Source organism: Hibiscus syriacus, unplaced genomic scaffold (assembly GCF_006381635.1).
Source record: "Hibiscus syriacus cultivar Baekdansim isolate YM2019G1 unplaced genomic scaffold, ASM638163v2 tig00110206_pilon, whole genome shotgun sequence".
Taxonomy (NCBI): domain Eukaryota; kingdom Viridiplantae; phylum Streptophyta; class Magnoliopsida; order Malvales; family Malvaceae; genus Hibiscus; species Hibiscus syriacus.
Genome location: NW_024062627.1, coordinates 1,652,903 through 1,676,211, shown reverse-complemented (window position 1 = coordinate 1,676,211; position 23,309 = coordinate 1,652,903). Strand labels below are relative to the sequence as shown.

General features: G+C 34.0%; 3 protein-coding genes, 1 non-coding gene and 1 pseudogene across 5 annotated transcripts; 2 read left to right on the top strand and 3 right to left on the bottom strand.

The window, feature by feature from the left end:
- Positions 1–5,487: 5,487 nt before the first annotated feature.
- Positions 5,488–5,569, top strand: TRNAS-AGA. Its single transcript has one exon. It is a non-coding gene; the product is annotated as a tRNA-Ser (tRNA).
- A 2,211-nt stretch (positions 5,570–7,780) lies between these two features.
- LOC120219264 lies at positions 7,781–11,653 on the bottom strand. The gene is made up of 4 exons (XM_039216096.1): positions 11,617–11,653; positions 9,480–9,991; positions 8,094–8,460; positions 7,781–8,026 (listed from the first exon to the last, which is right to left on the bottom strand). Exons 1-3 carry the CDS (start codon positions 11,651–11,653, stop codon positions 8,101–8,103), a joined length of 909 nt encoding a protein of 302 aa, XP_039072027.1. The 3' UTR covers positions 7,781–8,026; positions 8,094–8,100.
- A 1-nt stretch (position 11,654) lies between these two features.
- Positions 11,655–12,654, top strand: LOC120219481 (annotated as a pseudogene).
- Positions 12,655–12,781: 127 nt separating this feature from the next.
- Positions 12,782–14,001, bottom strand: LOC120219482 (myosin-2-like). Of its 2 annotated transcripts, XM_039216301.1 has the most exons (3): positions 13,813–14,001; positions 13,363–13,492; positions 12,782–13,320 (listed from the first exon to the last, which is right to left on the bottom strand). In XM_039216301.1, the coding sequence occupies exons 1-3, from the start codon at positions 13,858–13,860 to the stop codon at positions 13,022–13,024; spliced, it is 477 nt and encodes a 158-aa protein (XP_039072232.1). In that variant the 5' UTR covers positions 13,861–14,001; the 3' UTR covers positions 12,782–13,021. The 2 variants fall into 2 exon arrangements, with proteins under 2 accessions (XP_039072232.1, XP_039072231.1); XM_039216300.1 differs by having other exon boundaries at positions 12,786–13,492.
- Positions 14,002–15,626: 1,625 nt separating this feature from the next.
- Positions 15,627–19,824, bottom strand: LOC120219480 (ADP-ribosylation factor GTPase-activating protein AGD5-like). The gene is made up of 11 exons (XM_039216299.1): positions 19,684–19,824; positions 18,867–18,925; positions 18,647–18,737; positions 18,187–18,241; positions 17,979–18,069; positions 17,647–17,881; positions 17,116–17,311; positions 16,780–16,958; positions 16,388–16,615; positions 16,243–16,298; positions 15,627–16,010 (listed from the first exon to the last, which is right to left on the bottom strand). The coding sequence occupies exons 1-11, from the start codon at positions 19,732–19,734 to the stop codon at positions 15,851–15,853; spliced, it is 1,401 nt and encodes a 466-aa protein (XP_039072230.1). The 5' UTR covers positions 19,735–19,824; the 3' UTR covers positions 15,627–15,850.
- Positions 19,825–23,309: the final 3,485 nt, after the last annotated feature.

Genomic DNA, 23,309 nt, shown 5'->3' with positions numbered 1-23,309 from the left:
ATTAGATTTAAACCTAATGGTTTATTTATTTTTATGAAAGATAATCGCATATTACTGTACAAAGATTCATTGAAAAGTACAGGTATCCAGAAGCCGATCAAGGCTCATGCACATGCTTGAGATGGTTGAGGAGCATCTTCAAAAAAAAAAATCATCAAACATTTGAAGAATTCAAGATCAGAGATCGGAACTTCAAGCTCAAGAGTCAACAACGACAGGCCACCGGAGATCGAGATTACTCTCCAGAGCCCAGAATAACATATGTTGCATATGCATTTTAGGCATACCTAAGAGCATGACATCCATAACATCACATATATGCATATCTTTGCAGGTTTTACCCAGAGCCAATTTCAACTTCACAACGAAGGATATTGGACTACAGACAACGCAAGTTCAACTTCACGACGAAGGGACCGCTGGTTGTCAACAAACATTTCTCAAATTCAGAGCCAATTTCAACTTCACAACGAAGGATATTGGACTACAGACAACGCAAGTTCAACTTCACGACGAAGGGACCGCTGGTTGTCAACAAACATTTCTCAAATTCAGAGCCAATTTCAACTTCACAACGAAGGATATTGGACTCCAGACAACGCAAGTTCAACTTCACGATGAAGGGACCGCTGGTTGTCAACAAACATTTCTCAATTCCAGAGTCAAGTTCAACTTCACAACGAAGGATATTGGACTCCAGACAACGCAAGTTCAACTTCACGACGAAGGGACCGCTGGTTGTCAATAAACATTTCCTCATTTCAGAGCCAATTTCAACTTCACAACGAAGAATATTGGACTCCAGACAACGCAAGTTCAACTTCACGACGAAGGGACCGCTGGTTGTCACAAACATTTCTCAATTCCAGAGTCAAGTTCAACTTCACAACGAAGGATATTGGACTCCAGACAACGCAAGTTCAACTTCACGACGAAGGGACCGCTGGTTGTCAATAAACATTTCCTCATTTCAGAGCCAATTTCAACTTCACAACGAAGAATATTCGACTCCAGACAACGCAAGTTCAACTTCACGACGAAGGGACCGCTGGTTGTCAATAAACATTTCCCAATTTCAGAGCCAATTTCAACTTCACAGCGAAGGATATTGGACTCCAGACAACGCATGTTCAACTTCACGACGAAGGGACCGCTGGTTGTCAATAAATAACTTCCCAACTTCAGAGCCAATTTCAACTTCACAACGAAGGATATTGGACTCAAAACAGTATAAGTTCAACGTCACGACGAAGGAGCTATATACAATACCAACTTCACAAACAGATTGATCCAACTTCGCGACGAAGGAGTCATCTGTAAACACCACAACGCCATAATCTTCAGAACAAGGGTCACCTTCACGACGAAGTACCTTGAACCAGAAGATGATTCAGAGGCCACTTGTCGAAAGCTTTGAGCTCGTCTTCAACTTCGCAACGAAGGATTTCATGCTCAAAATCTTCCAGTTTTGACTCAACCCTACGACAAGGGAGTCATTTCTTGATCAAATTTCAAACTCTGTGACAGAGGATAGTTGATATGGACGAAATTTGTGTCTTTTAATCTTTGCTCTATTGTCGTTACACGATAATGAGCAAAGAGGGGCAGCTGTAGACACATAATTTCGTCTTCACACTTTTATAGTACTTACATATATATATTAGTATTACTCCACACTTTTATAATATTTACATATATATATTAGTATTAATTTTATTTATTTCTTGCATATTACAAGACCAAAATTAGGTTACAAGACCAATCTGCTGGCCCAACAGTGGACCAAGTCCAGTACACGTGACCCACTGGGAGTTAGGGTTCCCAGAACCCTAGCAGTTTCCCCATCCAGCGCCGCATCACCAAGATTCCAGGGCTATCACGTCGCTCCAAGACCCCCATCATCGCACGTCTCGCCTCCAAACGGCCGGAACTCTCGGCCACGCAAAGAAACAAGCAACAACAACCAACATCAGTGTTTTACTCTAATTTAAACTCTAAAAATAGCCATTTTTGGGCTATAAATATTATGTAAAGCACACAGGTTTAGGATTACGAAAAATACACAAAAAAAAGATACTAGGCACGAGCACACAAAGAGAGATCGTGAGAGTCACAAAACTCAGAAGGTTGTAAAAGCATTCGAAGCATTTTTCTTGAAAAGAAATAAAGGGTATTTTTCTTGGTCTTTTACCTTTGTTTTTGATTCGGTTCCCTTGCACTGCTTGCATGTTGTTGTTGTTGAGTCTCCTTTGAACCATCAAGAAAACCATTTGGCCGATGAACTCTTAGGGGAAGGATCGAGACTTTGATCTCAGTTCTACCCTCCCCCGAGGCCTATTTCGAAAACCAGTTTAAGATTTGGGTTGAAGGCAAGAAGAGCTTTCGAAAAAGCTTACCTTTTCGTGTTTGGCCGCCGATGAACGACGGCCGCCGCGGATCAGCGGTGGTGGCAAGGCAGCTTGAGGCGGCGCAGGGCCGTTTTCTGGAAATGAACGGTGGTGTTCATCAGTTGGATGAACAAAAGAGAGAGTCTGAGTGAGGGAGGGGAGCCTTCGACGAGAGAAGAAGAGAGAAATGAAATTTCAAAAAAATATTTGAGTCATATAGTTAGCCCAGCGGACCAAACTGGCCCGACCCGTGCTTATATCAGATCCGCGTGTTTTGCTAAAAGGGGTAAACTTCATTTTGGCTCCCTCTGTTTTGAAAAACATTCAATTTGGTTCCCAAATCGGTTGGGTAAACTTCATTTTGGCTCCCTCTGTTTTAAAAAACATTTAATTTGGTCCCCAAATCGGTTTAATTCCCTTGGTTATTTTCTAATTCTGCCATCTAACTTTATTTTGTTTCATTTTACCCCTTTATACTTATATATATTTTATTATATCTCGTATTTACTCTTTTATACATAGATATTTGGATTTTTATTTATTTACACTATATTATTATATTCCTATTAGTTATATATATACATTACTTATTTTTCTTTTATTACATGCTATTTATTATATATATATTACTCATATTTGCTTTTTTTTATTTTCTTTGTTTTTATATTTTTTATTCATGTATATTTTTATTTACCTATCTATTTATATTTTTATATTTTTTTTTTCTTTATTTGAATTTTCGTATTTTTCCTTGTAAATTTTATTCACATTTCATTCCTAATTCTTGTGTACATTATACTTTCTTTATTTCGTTTGTTCGCCTTATTTTTATATTCTAATTTTATTATTTTTATTATCTAACCATTTTCTCAGTTTTTTAAGGATGTTTTCAAAACAATCAGAAGTAAGTAATTCATGATCAAATTTTACCTTTTTAATTTAAAATTGCTATTTTATTAAATCATGACAACTGGAAATTACGTAGTACCGAAAGGGCGGTTCAAGGGTGCTAATCCTTCCTTGACCGTAACCGACTCCCGAACTCGACACATTTCTGAAAAAACGCAAATCAGGTAAGATGGTGTCCGACCCACCTAAATTCGTTTTAAAATGGTCGGTGGCGACTCCAACCCAATTATTTCAAGTCGAAACCCAATTCCGGGCCCAACCGAAAGACGGTTCCGACAGCTTCAAAAGCACACCATCACCAATGATGATGATGCATCGGCCATAATCACTGGAATCTGCAGGTTGAGCAGAGATCAGAGCCGCCAGATTTCTTTCCCGCACTAACTCCTATTTAAATATAACGATATTCTGTAAAATTGGATTCGAAATAATTAATAAAATCATATACAAGTGATTAAAAAGCTGAGAGAAAAAGATTTAAAATTTTCCAAATGAAAGCATCTCAATGCTAAAGCTTGGGATAGCTTTCATATTATTGTATAGATTGCTAAATATTAATAATGTAATTTTTATTTGGTTGATCGTGAATGAAAAAGAACCCATATGATTTATTTTAGTTAATCCAGATTAGAGTGATTATAAAATAATATTTATCTTTGACATTTGGTGCTCAAATTTAAACCTTAGATAACGATTATTCTTTTAAGCACTGAGGTAGCTTAGATCATGAAAAAAATCATTTAAATTTAATTTTATTTGTAGAAAAATTATTTCATAAACTAAATTAAAATAATGATGTGTTTCATGTTTTTTAATTCTTAGACAAATATTTTCACATGTAACACATTAAATAATTGTCCTTATTATTATTGGTATATTACACATGTAGGTTATTCAATAATTAATAAGATTACAAATGGGAATTTTAAAAAGTTTTAAACAGGTCACTCCCTTTATTGGTTGTAACTAACAAATCATTATATCATTAAATGTAAAATGGAAGTTACGCTTTTTTAATTATAATTGAGTGATCTTATGATTATAATCGATAAATAAAGTAACATAATTTTAATTAAAAAATTGTCTTTAATCTGATTTTTAACGATAAAGTTGACGTTCATGGTCGATTGGTCGAGCTAAAGGTGGCAGCCATTGAGCGTTGGTCTATCCAGCAGCCGCCATAGTAGCGTTAGCATTGAAACCGAGAGAAAACCATCGGGGCAAGCACGGATTACTGTTGACGATGATGTCACACAATCTAAAAAGGCATCAGTGTCCGAAGGTAGCTGCCCACTTGTAGCAACCACAATGACTAATAGAGGAGCAAAACTACATGCATCTTCAGATAAACATATAAATGGATAAATGGGAAATCTATGAAGATATCTTATGTGTTTGTTATATAAGTTTATGAGAGAAGGGTGTGGTCAAAATCTCTAAAATTGTAGCACAAGTTAAAAGAAAGAGAAGGTTTTAGAAATAGAGGAAGACAGACGGATTGTTTGTAGGGTGACTTGTTATATTAAATTACGGTTGTGGAGGTTGCAGATGTTACTGCGTGATTTATTTCTTAAAAATAATTATACTTTTATATTGCGCTTGTAGTGTCGTGGTGACCTTGAAAAATGTTACGATGATGCTGTAATTAATACTCATTTGACAATATATCAACATACACTCATACGTACACATATATGGCTTCTAAAAGCAAATCAGCTACTACTGAGAGATTACAAGCCTCATGTTGAGATCTTCCTGGCCTTCTGCAACTGTTGCAGCAGACTTTCAAGTTATAATAACAAAACAAAAACTAAAAGATCAACGTATATATACATAGACATGTAAGCCAATTATTCAAGACCCTTTACCTGTTTTCTTTCTCTTTATGAATCTCTAATATTCTTATGCCTAAAAGATCAGTGTATATATACATTCTATTGTGTATATTAGATGTTTTCAGTGTATATAAAAATATAACTACAATATTAGATATTTTGTTAAAATATAATAATATAATGATCCTATTGTGTGAGAAAAGAATAGCGGGGACAATAGATAAAACTGAAAAGGAGTTCCGATGGAATTTGGAACGACATCCCTACGGGATTTCTGTTCTTGCATGTGGAACCTCTACAGCTCTATTTTATAAAAAGATATTTATATTTAAACAACGAAACTGGAGAGCAGCCTTGTGGACGTGCCGGAGTGGTTATCGGGCATGACTAGAAATCATGTGGGCTCTGCCAGCGCAGGTTCGAATCCTGCCGTTCACGATTTTTTGTCGTTTCTTCTTTTGCGATAGTTTAGTTTACATGCGAATTTTCCTATGCGTTACTTTTTATGTATTTTAAATACATTTCTAATAAGTATAAACATATAATTTAACTAAAACCCAACCCAATTACTTCCACCACACAAACCCAATCCAATAATCAAAATTCAAATAATTTTATCTCAATCCAATCCAAATTTAAATTAAATCAAAATACCCTAATCCAACAAACTTACAGTTTAACCACCAAGTGTTGGATGTATTAGTGGAGACACACATTATACTCTCAAAGAGAGGACCAAAATTCAAACTTTTAAGATGACATTATCAGAAGATACAATTATAAATGTCAAACATAAATATTTTTTTTATAAATTTGAGGTGAATATAAAACGGTATATGTCCAAATACTTACAACCATTTGACAATGAAGGTTCGTACCCCTAACATAAGCGATATTTAAACCCGGAACCTCAAGATATAACAATAAATCCATTAATCATTGGATTCTTTTGGTTAGTGATTTCAAATATAAATTTTAAAACAGATACAAAAAATGTCAAAAAATTAGCTTTATATTCTAATTACACTCTTACTAATATCTCAAGTATTTTTCTGTATATTAATTAAAATATATCATGATACAGATATTAGCCTCAATAACAAGCCAGTCCAATTCTCAATGTTACAGTGGCATTTCCTTATTCATGGAAAGGTGTAATAAAAAATTCAATAAATTGGATGTGAAATGTGAAGGGTTCATCCCCCCAAATCCAAAGGAACCAAAAAGAGTGAATCCAAAATCATATCTTTGGAGATTTTGTTAGTTTTTTACAATTATTGCTCCATTGTAGGATACAAATTAAAACCATTTATTTTATTACAGTATCACTGTTGACCGGCCCATCGAACCATTAACTTTTTCCTGGTTTAATATCGTTTAAGTCCCTTTACTATGTTAAAATTTACATATCCATTTTTATGTAGGTATATGATCTTATTACATTATGTAAAACTCTTTTAATTCTACACAGATTTAGAACCGTTGGATGAGTGAAAATAAATTATTGCGATTAATAGTAAGAAATAAGAATATATTCAATTAAATTAAGATTGAGACTATTACATCTAAATTTGATTATTTTACTTTTATAGTAAGTCCAAATTTTAATAATACAATTTCTTTTAAATAGTCTGAAGAAATTATAAAGCAAGAAATATTCAGAATCTTTCTTAATCATTTATAGAGTATACACATCTTACAGACACAAATATTCAAAGCCGAATTCCCTAAGAAAAACAATAATCATTTTTACCACTGAAGCCACTCGATGAATTCAATTTTAATCATAGAAGTGTTAACGTGATTTTTTATATGTATAAAAAAAATAATCATTTAATATATATATATATATAATTATTGTTAAACACAATTGATTAATTTTTTGTGTGGTTCTGATCATACAACAAACATGTAAAATATATTCCATATAATCACTTCAACAACAATAATTAATGTTATGAATTTAGATCTACCTATAGCATACTAAAAGTAAAAAGAGGCAAAATTAGAGTGATTGAATGTCTAATTTCAACATAGAAGACGGACAAACACCATAATTAGACCCAAAAAAACTAGCCCATCCACTACTTCGAAGTTCAAACCATTAGCCTTTTTCCTTTTTGTTTATTAGGTACCATCCCCCCTGCCCCAAATTCTCTCTATATAAGATATTCTCATCCACCACTTTCATTTGCTTCAACAAAGCAAAAACAGTCATTACATCCAAGAGTATAGCACAAAAGAGGGAAAAAACATGATTTCTTCAACAAGAGCATGGATTGCAGCAGCAAGCATTGGAGCTATTGAGGCACTGAAAGATCAAGCAATTTGTAGATTGATTCATGCTCAAAGGTCAATTCAAAGGCATGCCAACAACAATATCAGATCATCATCTTCCTCTTCTACACAAGCTAAGAAAATCTATGTTCCATCTTCTGATTTGTCTAAGAAAGATGATAAGTTGAAGAAATCTGAGGAATCACTTAGAACAGTCATGCATTTGAGCAGTTGGGGTCCTAATTAACGTATCCCCTTTTGATATTTTTTGTATATATGTAATGCTATTTTTACTTTCCCTACCTTCAACGATCCAAAAAATGGTCACAACTATGAAGGTGAACAGAGGTTAAATCATAAAATAATATTCACAAAATGTTTAAAATAGAATCCATATACTGAATGCAAATGCCTCTCCAATCTCCATATCCTAAAACATGAAACCAGGAAATAAGAAAAGGAAATTCCTAGGGAAAAGAAATCAATACCTAAAGTAGAACACATACTATACATAAAAATTTGCCTAAAACTTTGTATAAATGACACAATACTTCAAGGTTTTTTTATATAAAATATAGAAAGAAGCGCAAATGTCAGTATTCAAACCCTAAATCTTCTGGATGCTGATGATTGTATGAATCAATCGGGTTAAACCCTGAAAACCGCAAGATACTTCATCGATACTATATTTTTCATAAGTCATTTGGCAGTTCAAACTTTTGTGAACCAAGAATTTGGTGGGAGCTGTTCTGAACAAAGACCGCAAGAGCACATCTGTCGCTGTTGAAACCATCCCATAGAGTGAAAGTAGCAGTGCCTGAGACCGTCTTCTTGGTGGATATGTCTTTGACAGTGCAGAGCTTTTCAAGCTTTCTAACAACAAAATCATTGGATAAGACTTTCCCTCTGTTCTCTCCTGCCGGGCAGTCATTCACCAATCCGTTCTCATACAATGCCACCATTACATTGACACCATTGTTGTCTACTTTAGACCTCAAAGCTCCTGTTAGGGTCACTTGCAATGACTCTGATGTAGGCCTTTGGAAATTAGCCTGTTTCAGGCTAAATGTTTCAGAAGAATTGTTTCTTGTCAATGAAGATGAGGATGAACATGAACATGGAATGCATGAAGTGATCTTTGCTATCCTAGCTAACTAAACACTTAGGTTGCAACTTTCTTAGAATCAATTAAATATCAAAAGTGTATGTCAGTTTAATCGATTCCGTTATCAATTGTGAAAACCAGTAGCGGAGCTAACTGAATGAATCAATTTTCATAAACGATTAATTTCATAACTGAAAAAACTAAATTAACCAAATATGGTTGATTTGGTTAGTTAAACCAGTTTAAACCGAATAATGCTCTCCCCAGACATAATCTACTTTTCATGTATAGAAGACAAGCATTAGAATTGGGCGAGTCCGCTTTGAGACTTTAGCTTAGGAGGCAGAGTATTTGATGAAAATGATTTATTTTCAAGGGATGGCTTCCTTGGTCTCGCAGTTCAACTACATTAGCAAAAGTAAAATGGAAAATTTATATGAACATGGATATATTTTGAAGATGATTAATGCCCTTGGCAAAAGATATGAGGGATGGTGGAGTGGGAGCTAATTACTAATAGCCTTAGGGTGTAAGTACTGGATCCATGTATGTTTCTTATTCGAATTTTTTTTTCCCGTTTTTTCATGTATTTTCCCTTCATATCATGAAATATAAAATAAATAAATAAATAAATATTCTTTTGATAGATGAGGTTATCTGGATTTGATCTTGATAACTACAACTAAGAGAACATATGTATTCCATTATTGATTCATGATTTACTATAAAAGTTTCAAGATTCAAGTTCATGACATAAGTTAAAAATTATTTAATTCAATAGTGGACCCCCTAACTAAAATTACTAAATTTCTTAATTTATTTCCACAATTACTTTCTGAGATCTTCATATCAGAATAAGCAAAAACTTCACAGATTCTAGCAAAGGGCTAGATTTAGAATTCATCAATTCAATAAAAAAGAAACGATTGCCATCAAATCAAAGATATTATTTAAAAAATCCAATACCTGGAATGATGGAGCAGGGAACCTGGGAGCACTGGAAATGGTGGATAACAAAGTATCTTCATCATTACCCACACACTGAGCCCTACCTTGAACCACAACCTGAGGCGTAAACATGGTGTCAAGCCTCAATGCCTCAACATAAGCCTTTTGTCGAACAGTTGATAGGCTCGAGCCATAAGGGTCTTTCCACCCCATGTAATCCCAGTAATCAACATGATAAGCAAGCACAATAAACGGCGTATCCAGCTGAAAATTCCCTCTACCTAGTCTCGACAAAAGCAACTCCGCCGCCGGCGATGTCGCGCATCCCTGTGAAGAGAACAACTCCACCAGGACTGGCCCATCACCCGCCGCTGCTTCAACCACTTTTCCATCGGTTTTCCCATTTGCATGGACTCCCTTTTTCGATGAAGACGATGAACCCCTACCAAAACAGGCAAGAGACGACGACCCATGATAATAAACCCACTGCTCTCGTCTCCCTCTCCGCCCTCTAATGGTAGGTCTTTCGACTCACGAGGAAATGAAGAAAAAAAGCTCCTTCGGAAACAAAAAAAGGTTTTTTTTTCAGTAATGGAAAAAGGTTGAAAGTGTGGTGGAGAAAGGATTGTGGCGAATAAGATGCAAAGAAGAAATGGAGGGTTTAGAATATTTTCTGCTTTTGATCTTAATAAACAAAAAATTGTTGTAAATAATGTAAATTTCCTACCATGTTTGAAGAATCTTGTGGAGACAGCGTTGCTTTAAGAACACGAATTTGTCGGTGACACGTTGTGGTTGTTGTCAGCGCTGGGTTGGCTGTCAGTGGAGCTAGAAAGAACACCGGCACCAACAACAAAACTATATATTTTCCACCCATAGATGGAAAGGTTCACAAGGAATCTTAATACTAAAGAAATAAGAAAATGTATTCCCCAATAAACTTGTAAGATACTATGATATTATAATAGGGTAAACTATATGTTTAGTACTCAAGTATTACTTTTAGTCTGTTTTGGTCACTTAACTATTTTTTATTTCAAAATCATACTAACATTACGTTTTAGTTTCATTTTAGTTACATATCATTAAAAATTAACGGAGATGCCACTATAATGCCACATCATTATTATTATTTAAATATCGCGTTAGTAGTTCTGTTAATTTTTAACGACAAGTAACCAAAACGAAATCAAAACGTAATGTTAAGTATGATTATAAAAATAATAGTTTGGTAACCATAATGGAACAAAAATCATAGTTAGAATAGTGAGAATTCAAAACTAATATATTTATATATTATAATATAAATTTGTATATATTAAAATTTATTAATTATTATAAAAATAAATAGATTGATCCGAGATATATCTAAAAGTAATTTATATATAATGAAAGTCATGGGTGAGTATTCAAGGTTTGATGGGTTTACACTTTAGCAACAACTCATGACCTCATTGGCGAGATTCAAACATTTTAGTTGCTATTCATAAATCATAATAGGTTTGGAGTAATTATCAATAGCAAATTTGTTTAGATAATGTAGTGAGAAGAAAATGGTTCATACGATGTATATGAGAAATTATTTTTTAATTAGGATGGAATGAATAATGTGTGAAGGAAGATAATCGAATCACTTGGTGTTTTTTGAAAGATGCCAAAAGATACAACGTCTATTGAGTTAGTGCTTTATTAAGGTTGGCGTCCATATTATATGGCGTATGAGGAAGACGTCGTGTTTTTCAGACATCTTTCCAAAGACATCAAGTGATTTTATTATCTTCTTGTTCATTCCACCCTGGTTAAGAAAATCATTTCTCAACCTATTGACAACGTACACACTCTGTAAACATAACTACTCGAATTCAGGATGGTGATTTTCTAAATCTATTTTACTTCACATACAATGTCATGATTCAAATGTCTAAACTATTATTTAAGAGACATCGTAACTTATCCTAGTAGATAATGATTGCCAGAAATCATAATTAATTTTTTGTTTTACCATTTTTAAAGAAGTGATGAAAATCAAAATCATATTCGAAATAAAATTAATTTCTACTTAATCATTTAATGGAGAAATATTGTGGATAATGAGGAAGTGAGTTGGAGATATTTCAAATCATTTGCAGCCTTCTCATTGACTCATGATTTCAACCCTCAAATCCCCGCCTTATTGTTTCTGGGCCATCCATTTCTTACATAAAATATTCACTTCCCTTTTTTATACATTGAGCTCTAAATTATTAACCGAAAATCTACAGAAAACAATGGCTTCAATGCTCAGCTCTGGAACTGTTCTTAGGCCAACCACGTTTCTCGGCCAAAACAGAAATGCTAACTCTCTTAGAGACGCTGTTCCTACATGCACTGCCTAATATACAATGGTCTGTTCTTTGGCTTCTCTTTGTTTCTTCTTTGAATTTTCGTAGAATTGTTCAATTGTTTTCTGATTTTGAAGGTGTAATCATGTGTAGGGAAATGAACTGTGGTATGGACCAGACAGAGTGAAGTATTTTGACGGGTGAGTTCGCTGGTGACTGGTTGGGACACTGCTGGTTTGTCTGCTGATCATGAGGCCTTTGCTCGGAACAGGGCTCTTGAGGTATCCTCTCTTTATTCAACCCTTTCACTCTTCATCTTGTAAATTCGATCTTCATAACCAAAACAATCCAAAACATTTAGGTAATCCATGGGAGATGGCAATGTTGGGAGCGCTAGGCTTGCATCACACCAGAAGTACTTGAGAAATGGGTTCGGGTTGATTTCAAGGAACCAGTGTGGTTCAAGGCAGGAGCTCAAATCTTTTCGGAAGGTGGCCTGGATTACTTAGGCAACCCGAACCTCGTCCATGCTCAAAGCATCCTCGCCGTCCTCGGATTCCAAGTCGTCCTGATGGGCTCGTCGAAAGATTTCGCATCAACGGCCTCCCTGGTGTTGGGGAAGGCAACAATCTTTACCCCGGCGGCCAATACTTTGACCCTCTTGGCCTTGCCGATGATCCCGTCACGTTCACGGAACTTAGGGTGAAGGAAATCAAGAATGGAAGGCTGGCAATGTTCTCCATGTTTGGCTTCTTTGTTCAAGCCATTGTTACCGGAAAAGGTCCCTTGGAGAACCTCTTGGACCACCTGGACAACCCTGTTGCAAACAATGCTTGGGTCTATGCCACCAAGTTTGTGCCTGGATCCTAAATTTGCATTGTGCCTATCCGTGTAATTGTAGATTTTCAACAACTTTGACAATTTAAAACTAAGTTTCATTGAGAACGAAAACGTAATTTTTTATTTCATCTGAATTGCAAAGAAATTACAAACATCTTTCATCACTAACAAAGCAGAATTATACACAAAAAACTAAAACAAACTATTCAAACAAGACACCCCTATTTGTCTAATGCACATATGATAATCTCTCCACCAAGGTAACAAAAATTGGTAGATACATACAAATACAATGTCTCCTCACTGTTCATGGACTGTAGATATATTTGTTTCCACAAATGTAAAGAATTGTACCAAGAATGGAAGGAGGGAGATGATCATTTCAGACTGGGAATTTTATCATGCCTTTGAACCTAGCTTTCCCCACCATTTTCTTCGAACTTTGTCTGATTCGGGATGCCCACGCTTATGTATTCTTGCCTTAGTTTCATTTAATCTCAGCTTGTAATCTTTCTTCCAGGTCTCAAACCGGTTTTTTAATCTCCGAAGTTCGTCTTCAGGATTCTTATTAGAACCTGGCTGTGGCATTTTGATGTCAATCAAAGATATAGCATCAGCATCAAAAGTTTGTTTCCTCTGCTCAAATTCCTTTAACAGATTGCCCAGAGCATTCAAAGAGCCATTCTCTCTACCCACAACATCAGGCATATCATTAGAAAATAAGACGGGTGTGTTCCCACCGGTAGTTCGAGATCCCATGGACACGTTATCTTCAGAATCATAGCAGCGAGGAGATACCACATCAACTCTTCCTAGCTGACCAGCAGCACTGTTGGCAGCAAGACTCTGTCTGGCAGCAGTAAGACTTGTCTGAAATAAATGCAGTTGGAATCAATAATCGAAGTTACTATTATTATATTTTTCTAATTACGTTATAAGAGATTACTGAATTAAATCATAGACAAACCAACAAATCATGGTAGAAAGATTCAACAAATCCGTGATATTAGCTCCCATGTAAAGCTTACAATCCGCCAATTATTTTAAGTCGGTTTACATGATTAACTATGATCATCAGGATCACATTAATTTTGCAGTCACTTTGAGGATTATCAAGAACTTTTGTGTTGGCCAACAACGACTCTAATGCAAAGATGTTTTAATATTGATATATAAAAACACATACTCACTTGAAGTGATGCCATTTGCTTTTGCCACATATCCTCCATTTTCTTCATCTTTGCCTCGTAATCCAACCACCTTGCCTCGGACTTTTGTAGTTATTCTCGTAATGTGGCATTTTCTTGTTCTTTTTGCCTCAAGGTCTCCTCTGCCTTGAGAACCCTTCTTTGAAGCTCTGGCATTGCAGAAGGTAGAACTTGAATATAAAGCATGTATTTTCATTATTCTTAATTTCACAAGTGGAACTAAAAAATCAATTTTATTTTCATTTATTAAACACAAATGAAATTAAATTTAGTAAAAAAAATTATATTTTTTTATTAACCCGAGGTAAGTACAATGTAATATTTGTTCAAAAATAACTTTCAACCTTTTAACATTGAATACTACCCTTGATATTCATTGTGCTTAAACTCAAGACTTCAAACAATAATAATAATTCTTTTATCACCAAAATCAATTAATTTGTGCTTATATTATTTTATTAAATACAAATGGAATGAAATTATAATTAATTAGTTTGATTAAAATTAGATAACATAACACTTGTAGCTGATGATGTGACCCGCCGATGGTTGGTTGGTATTGGAATATCGAGAATGATCATCGCCACACCTAACGGGTCTGATTGGGTGACCTTTGAGAATTTTATTTCTTCCCACTGTAGTGTTATTTCAAAAAAGAAAAATATAAAAAAAAACTGGCCCGTCTGTTCACATAATTGTGTCTGATAAATGATAGTTGACGTAAATAGTTTAACTGTTGCTAATTTAAGTACAGCAATGATTTTGTCCAACTACAAATGGATTTTATGGTTTGGCCGTTTTATTACAAGCCACCATTAATGGAAATCAGGTGCATGCATGCGGGTAAAAGTAATGCTTTTTCGTATCAAACAGGAGTAGCTTTTGTTTCAGATTCTTCTTTTTGAGGTTGAACAATCATCTAATATCATGACTTTAGATCATATTATGTTCTTAAGATCAGGGTTATTTTGTTTCCCTAGTGTAGGAAAGGAATGAAGAAATTGAAACATTATTTTCATACTGTTGTTTTCAACAGGGAAATTATAGCTAATTCAAGCACCAAGGTATCTTGATTTGTGCAAATCTTAGATATATCCTTGCTAATGAAAAGTACCTTTTGGCAGGTTACACCAAAGACTTTTAGCAGCTAGAATTGGAGAAAATGATTGAAGATGGAAGACACTGGCAGCAGAAAATACGAGCTTTTCAGACAAATAATGGAAGAGTTTCTATTCAAAGATTTGGGAGGAGATAAGAACAAAGAATGGTTGTGTACAATGGCAGAAATTATTATGGTGTTCCATGCATATTCCAAAACATTCTTGATTGCTGGGATGGTTGTTCAAGACAAGCTGCCTACCAAAGACAAGTTATTGACTAGAGGTTTAATGGTGGTATTCAAGGAGGATTTGATAGAGTATTCAAGGAGATGAGAAACCATTTGCTTTTCGAATGTGTGTATTCAAGGAGGATTTGATGAGTATTTTTTTTAAAAGTCTGATGTGATTACAATGTAATATATGTTAATAATACCTTTTAGTCATTGACAACATCCTACGAATTAGAAAAAACAACACTCTTTTTAATAATTGAGATCGACACATTTTACAAGTTAAACACATCATTTATTTTCATGTTGAATAAATATAAATATTTGCATATACTATAAGTAAACACAAAAAGGTGATTTGTAAAATTAAATGTACATTTGTTATTGATATAACAACTTTTGTTAAGTCTTCACTAATTTTTTTTTATGAATGATATTAAAAGAAACCATGTTTGAGGAATGATTAAAACCCAATTCAATCTAAACTCATCTTTATTAAAGTATTGTGGCATAAATCTACTCATACAAATTAAGTCTTCACTCAATTATGGAAAAAACAAAATGAAATGAAACTGCATCTACACCTTGGTTACAACCCCCCTCTAAAATACCCTTCCAAGTCTCTAAATTCTTGTAAAAATGACTATTTTGGTATAGTAATGACAAAGCCAGAGATCATCAAAGGGTGGATCAGTGTTTTGTGAACATCCCTTGCGTCAATGACGAAAAATCGTAATCCTTACCTGATTGCGAAGAATTCGCTGATGGAACTGGGGAAGCTGACTGGGGCTTGCTTGCTCCCGTTGTAGCAACACCATTTGCTGGGGTAACTTGTCCTAGTGCATAAAAGCTACAAGAGATGACAAATCCAACATTTTAGGAGCACGAAACAGTTTATGGATGAAATCCGTAATCTATTGGAGAATTATTTATCATAACACGTCAGTGGCATGGAGTTTGAGAATACAATTAGAACCTTTACAGGGAATTTAAAGTCACGGGGAGATCATAACCAACCGAACTCATGGCAAGGCCAATGGTATTACAAGAGACAGCCAAGAATAAAGAGATTAAATATGTACCTGGATGATGGATATGCAGCAGAGCTTGCCACTTGTGTCTGTCCCATACTCATAACCTAATGCCAACAGAAAAAGAAGTGCATGTATGAGAAACTTGATAGAAATATTTCTTTTAAAGCAATTGCAACTATACAATGGAATCTACCTGCATGAGTTTCTGCAGATCAGCCTGCCCAGCAACGGGCATCATCATTCCAGGGATTTGGTAGCCCATGTTTGGCCAAGTTTGAGTGGGTATGCTTGAGCCGTTAGATGGAGGCTGTTGAGTATTTCCAGAAGCTGATTTAGCTGCAGCAGCCATGAGAAGGGACTGTTGTTGTGCTAACATAGCTAGTTGTTGTTGATGCATTGCAAAAGGCGACACCATATTGGACTGTAATTGATTGAAACGATGAAATTAACAATGTTATATCCCACAAAGGGACAAAGAAAGGATCAGTCACGCTTTATCAATTAGCTCCAACCAAAAAGTGATTAATAAATATGTTTTTCACCAAGGATTCATAAAGATACAAGTAAAGGCTGTTGAATATATACCTTTTCAAAAAGGCTCATAATATCATTTTTCATGTCTTTTTTGGGATTCTCCGGCACTTGGTTGGTTGTTAATGGAAGCAAATCACCAAATAAATCCTCAATTCCAGTAGTAGACTGGGTATTACTTTCAGCAGCTTTTGGTGGACTGGATTTGTCAGCTGTGGAAGCCCCTCCGGCAGCTACAGAATACCATGTGTCAAAATCAATAGTAATAATAAAATGCTCTAACCATAACCCTCAATCTCGAGATGTTAGCACTAGATAGAAATACTGTTAACAAGATAATAATGAAAAAATGTGAATAAACAAAAGTTATTGAGAAATATTAAGACATACACTGAAAGCCTGCCCAATCGTCAGTAGAAGTTTCCTCAGAACCATTCTCGCTTGGACCATCATCCAAGGACAACATGTTGAAAAGGTCTGTAGCATAATCGACTTTAGGAGCCGTGACTATGGGAGCAGTCTCTACAGCTGACTTTGTTTTCTCAGCTGGTGAAACAACTGGTTCAGGCTTCTGCACGGGTGTGACCTATTTGAGCAGCACACTATGTGATATGAACATCATTTTTTTTTGAAATATGCACGTGTATATATAAGAGAGGTAAACTACAAGAAAAGAATACTATGGAGTAGTGAGCAAGAAAGTAAGTAAAACCACGCACAAAACAAGTTCAAGATCACAGTTCTATTTTTTTGCTACTTTAGCAAGTGATAAACTTTCTTTCCACATGGCATTTTTCTCATACTTCTTCATTCTAATGCTAATACCTCTAGGCTACCCATGTAAATGTATTAAAGAAAAAACAAATGAATGATTTTCTAGAAAGAATCAACAACAAAAGCACATACAAAAGAACTTAGTACCTGATCAGGTCCCTTAGGAGGAATAGGAAGACTGACTCTTGTTGCAGGGAGGCTTTCTTTTTTACCAGATGCTTGTTTATTACTCATTTCCTCCAATGAAATCCCATTATTACTAATGTGTCCATGACCACTTGTTTCAATAGGTCTCTGCCAACGTGAGGGAGCCCTTTCGTCCAACCCACTAGGTGGTGATTTGGATCTTCCATCTCGAGAAACCCATCTTTTTTCCTCATACCTATGACAAGAGAATATACAACAATTATTATAATACCAAAAAAATCACTTAACCTAAAAGAAGTTAATTGTGAATAAAGAAAACACATGCTACATACTTTGCACGGATGAAGTTTTCAATTCCAACTCTATCATAATTAGGGGGTAACTCAGCTTCCCAGTAACTGTTTGCCTTTTCATTCCCCATTGCTGTATAATAAGATAAACTGTTGTCATAATTTGTAGGCTCTCTGCTCTTATCCATCTTAACATTAAAACCATCATTAATCATGATAATACATATTCATGGCCTAACAAATAACTTACATTGAATAAAAGCAACCTGCTCAGGAAGCCACGTGTCTAGTGTAGCAGATCGAACCTGCAGCAAGAGTCAGTAAGATGCAGGAATCCATTTGGTAAAAATTAACTATATTCCACAGTTTTCACTAATAATAAAATCAAACATAGAAGAAGAAACATGTGCAAGAACTATCAGGTAAAAGTTTTTCTCAGATAACAGTTGGCATCAGAGACAATTTGGATTTTGGAATCACCTAGATACAGTGCAGGGAAAAAAGAGATAAAATCTTAGGTTGCCAAAAACAGAGCAATCCCAACATCTAAGTGAGCTAAATCCATAACTCTATTGGGAAAAGCTTTATAATTAATTTGTTATGAAAAATATAAGTGAAAACAGTACACAAGTAGTGACCGTCGCAGCAACTCAATGAACCTTCTCAACAAGGAAGAGATAAATGCAAAATTCAAGAGATAAGAAAAGCACCTTCGATATGTGTACCCCAAGACTTCTGTGGATCCCAGAACATTGCATGCATATAAAGATACCTAGATTCACACTTGCCCATCTTGGACCTCTGTAGAGAAAAGGAGGCAATTATTAGCACTGTGGTAAGAATGACTGAATGAATGTTATCATCAAAATTGAGATGATTTCTATTTCAATATTTTCTATTAGGATATCATCAAAATCTCCAGTAACATACTTGGTTTTGCAGTCAGCACATTCCCTATTCTCTGGCAATTTAAGAAGACCTTCAATAATCTGCATAGGAGGTGAAAAATAAGAACTTCAATCCCAATAATAGACTGAATAAACATCAAAATTGAAAAAATTATGAACATGATATATGAATCGGCAAAAATCATCTACTGAATGAGTCTATCATATCATATGTATTGACATACTGACATACACACAATAACCTAAAATTCGAGAGAACATATATATTTACAAAAGAATGTGGAGGAATTTAACACCCTCTACAACCAAAAGCATACAACCTGATGCCACATAAGGAAGATTGCGTAAATTTGTTCATGTGATCTGAAAGCAACCTTCCAAAAGCTTTTACATATATGAACAAATCAATTATAATCAGCAAAATCCACAAAGATCTTAAAAGGGTAAAGCATAATTAGGCAAAAGGAACCCTAAAATGAAACAAAAATTGATTGAGGAGAATTGAGTTTAATTCTAGGAAATTATAAGATGCTACTTAAAATGCAACAATTTTTATCTGATAAACTTCAATTAATCTAGATGAAAGATCTATCTAAACCGATCTTCAGCTAATAAGAATCTTAACATAATCACCATTTATTCATATTAAGAAACGCCTAAACTGAGTTCATATTCGCTATTCCATATTCGATTCAATCAAATCCTTCATAAAAACCGTAATTTAAGCAATACAAAAAGTATATAATAAACACAGATCAAATCAATACAAAGCTGAAAAGAAAGGAAGCTACTTGGAATTACGATAAAACAAGGTCAAAAAGGTGAATTTTTACAATCACCTTTCGATGTCTTGCGTTGAGCTCCTTGGTAACGCTGGCCTTCTCATTCATGTTTGAGATATGAAAAGAAATCTACAGCGAGAGAGAGATCAGCGATGATGCCGACGAAGAAGAAAGGGTAATTTCAAAAGAAAGCAAAGGTCAATTCGATCTTTTTGTCACCTCTCTTTCTCTCTTCTTTCCCTCCCTCTTCTCCCTGATTTTTGTGCAACTCGCGAGAAAAAATAAGCAAAAATAAGAAATGAATGAAGGTCAAATTTTAGTTTTAGTCCCTATACAATGACTGAATTTGAATTTAGTTCAAACACTTTAACATAATTTGATGTTTCATTTTTTTATAAATAATATCCGAGCAACCTTAGTGGTTAAAAGATTGTTGTTATCTCTTGATGTTCTGGGTTCGACCATCACATATGAAGGGATACGAACATTCATTATCAAATGATTGAGAATCTTTAATCATATATTATCTTATATTTATCTCAAAATAATTAAAAAATTCAATGAAATTAGAAAGGGTAAAATTAAACTAAAACTAGAATGACAAAAAAAAAACCTCACACTTGTTTGATTTTATTAGAGAAATACTGAAATATTATACAGTTAAAAATAAAATTTTGATTTAATGATTTGAAAATGATAAAAACAGTTTATTCAATATACTAATTAATCCAAAAAGATGTTAAAAGTATTAATTTCTTAGTAAAGTCTTATATCGTATTACTTTTAAAAGGATTAATTCACAAACAAGTAAATTAAGCTTTAGTTTAGGGTAGGTTAAAGGTTGTCTGTTACTATGGAAAGTTGCTAGACTTTCTAATTATGAAGTTCTATTTGATAATGTTGGAAAATCATTTTTTATCCTAACCAAATACGGTATAATAACAAAATTTTCTTCCAATTTCGTTCTAGGATTTTTCTCTTTTGTTTTGATTTAGTAGGAAACTCAAATTTGTGTTAGTGGGTATTGGATATAATTCTGATTATATATTTTAAAAGATGATTATATAAACATTCATTGAGAGACCTGAATGATAAAATGATGTGTTGTTCTCTTTCTACAAGACGTGTGTTTGTTCATTGTCAATTGGTTGATAAAATTCTAAATATATATTATTTTGTAATTGTCTTAGACTAATAAAAATAATTACTTAATAAATATGAAATTCAAAATTCAATTTTTTGAATAAATGATTAACAAATTATTCATGCATTATAGAGATGTTAGTAAGTTAAAAAATATTTTTAAAATTTTTTGATGTACATATTGTATAGTGTCAAAATGCTGACATTTTTCAGTATGTACTCGTGACCTTTGGTTTTGTATAGGGTCAAGTTGCGTGTTTTGGCCTCTCAATTCGTGGATCTTATTTCTGGGAATTGGCTGCTGGTGGGGGGAGTACGATGTGAAGAAAGTGTGGCAGGGGATTCGGGTGAGGCATGAGAGAGTTCATTGAGCGAGGCTTGTATAGTTCCCGTTGCACATTCCTCGCTATGCTTTGATTGTTTGGTTCGCTATGCAGGATAGACTGTCAACGAAGGATCGCCTCTTGAAATGGGGAATGGAGGTGGACGAGAGAGATGCGGGTTTTGCTTAGAGGAGAGGGAGACTTGTGAGCACCTGTTCTTTACATGTGATTAAAGAGGTGTGGAGAGAAGTTCTTCGGCTCTGTCATATATGAAGGCCGATCAAGGGCTGGAGGCAGGAGGTGTTGTGGGCGATGGGAAGACCCAGGGGGTAAGACTCTTCTTTCTATTCTGCTCAAATTAGCTTGGGGTGCTTATATTTACAGGATTTGGAGACAGCGGAATTGTAGAATTTTTGGTGGGCCTGTGAAGGGTGCTGCAGATTTAGTTAGGGAGATCAAAGAGGACGTCCGATGGAGATTGAAAGGTGCTTTGCCAGCGAGTGGAGGTATAAATAGTCATATGTGTATTGCTTGAGGCATTGATTAATCTGCTGTTCAGAATTAAACATTTTTTTTGATAAATATGGACGAATATAAAGTAGTATATGTCGAGTCTATCATCCATTTGACAATGAATGTTCATACTCTTACATACGTGGTACTCAAATCCGAGATTTCAAAGGATAACAAAAAATCCATTAATTACTGAAGTCATTTTATTCATACAACAAAACCAAATATCTTAAATATAATTTTATGATGCAAAATCATAATGAAACTTTTCTAGTACAAGACCCCAAATATCTAAACTCCACCAAAATTTACTCCAACGCCTATTTATTTTCTTTCTTCATAAAAAAAAACCTAATTTAAAAATAGACAAACAACACATTGAGTAACATTCGCCAATATAAACAATAGGAATGATTAATCTTCCCAACTTGTTCAACTTTTTTTTGGGCACAAATCAATCAAATCTATGTTCATGTTTGACATAAAATTTATATGGGTAGTAAATCATCCCTCTTTCATAATCTTACCATTAAGTTTTATGGATATCGCTCAACAAATCTTAGATAAACACATCAAATTTTAATTTATCGACAATATATTAAGTAACATTATTTTTACACTTCACTCTTTTTAGATTCCATACTAGAACAATAGAGTAAATTCATATCCTATTTGGGTCAATTTAGAGAAAATAAAAATATTTTAATCCAATGCACATTAATTTGACAAGTCATATTTCAACTTTAAATCTTTTAAAAGAGATAACAATTAATCAAATCTATGATAGATTTAGACACGAATTCTATATGAAAATTAAACCACCTCTCTTTCAAAATCTTAATATTGTTTTTTACGGATATCTCTCAAAAAATCATAAATAAACAGGCGTCTAAATTTATTTTGTCCATGGTGTATTGAATGACGATATTCTTTCACCTAACTAATTTTATTGACTTTTAGATTCCCTATTAAAATAATAGAGTAAATTGAGATTAGGTCAATTCAAAGAAAAAATTATTTAAATCAATGTAAATTAATTTGACATATCATATTTCAACGGATCATATTTCATCTTTTAAATTTGTGAAAAGAGATAACTATTGTTCTCCTGATTATAAATTAGGTTCACCGACTCCATTTTTAAGATAGAATAGTGCGAAGAGCAACTAGATCTGACGAAACATCGGAAACTCCGAAATCAGATTTCGCTTATCTAAGATCATATTGAAGGTAAATTCTCATTTTTCTTCAATCTCCTTTGCTTCAATTATTTAAACTTATAATATAATTAAGATTTTCATGAATGGTGATGTTTTATTAAAAATATTGATTCTATTATTTGCTAAAATCATTTTTTATTTGTTAAAAAATTTAGTGGAAATTTTCCTATTCACTACTTGAATAAATGCTTCAACTTGTCATTTTAGATCTAGATATCCCACTTCTCGATTTATTTACTTTTTTTTCTTCTTATTTGCAAAGATGATTTGGTTTCAAAAATGTAATATTTAAAGATTCAGAAATATATATATATATTATATATATATATATATATATATATATATATATATATATATGCCAATATAAACAATGGAATGATCAATCTTCGCAACTTGTTTAACTTCGTTTTTGGGACACAAATCAATCAAATATATTTTAATTTTTTTTATGGAAAGTAAATCACCTACCTTTTATAACTTTAAC

Excerpts from the sequence above, each read along its gene's own strand:
- LOC120219264 (XM_039216096.1), bottom strand. The coding sequence starts at position 11,653 with ATGGATGGCCCAGAAACAATAAGGCGGGGATTTGAGG. Across the intron at positions 9,992-11,616 it reads AATAAGGCGGGGATTTGAGG|TCGAAAGACCTACCATTAGA; the intron begins GTTGAAATCATG and ends TTTCCTCGTGAG. Across the intron at positions 8,461-9,479 it reads TCCCTGCTCCATCATTCCAG|GCTAATTTCCAAAGGCCTAC; the intron begins GTATTGGATTTT and ends AGCCTGAAACAG.
- LOC120219482 (XM_039216300.1), bottom strand. The coding sequence starts at position 13,860 with ATGAAGAAAATGGAGGATATGTGGCAAAAGCAAATGGCATCACTTCAA. Across the intron at positions 13,493-13,812 it reads AGCAAATGGCATCACTTCAA|ACAAGTCTTACTGCTGCCAG; the intron begins GTGAGTATGTGT and ends CATTTATTTCAG.
- LOC120219480 (XM_039216299.1), bottom strand. The coding sequence starts at position 19,734 with ATGAATGAGAAGGCCAGCGTTACCAAGGAGCTCAACGCAAGACATCGA. Across the intron at positions 18,926-19,683 it reads TCAACGCAAGACATCGAAAG|ATTATTGAAGGTCTTCTTAA; the intron begins GTGATTGTAAAA and ends CCTCCTATGCAG. Across the intron at positions 16,011-16,242 it reads GCTGCATATCCATCATCCAG|CTTTTATGCACTAGGACAAG; the intron begins GTACATATTTAA and ends CATCTCTTGTAG.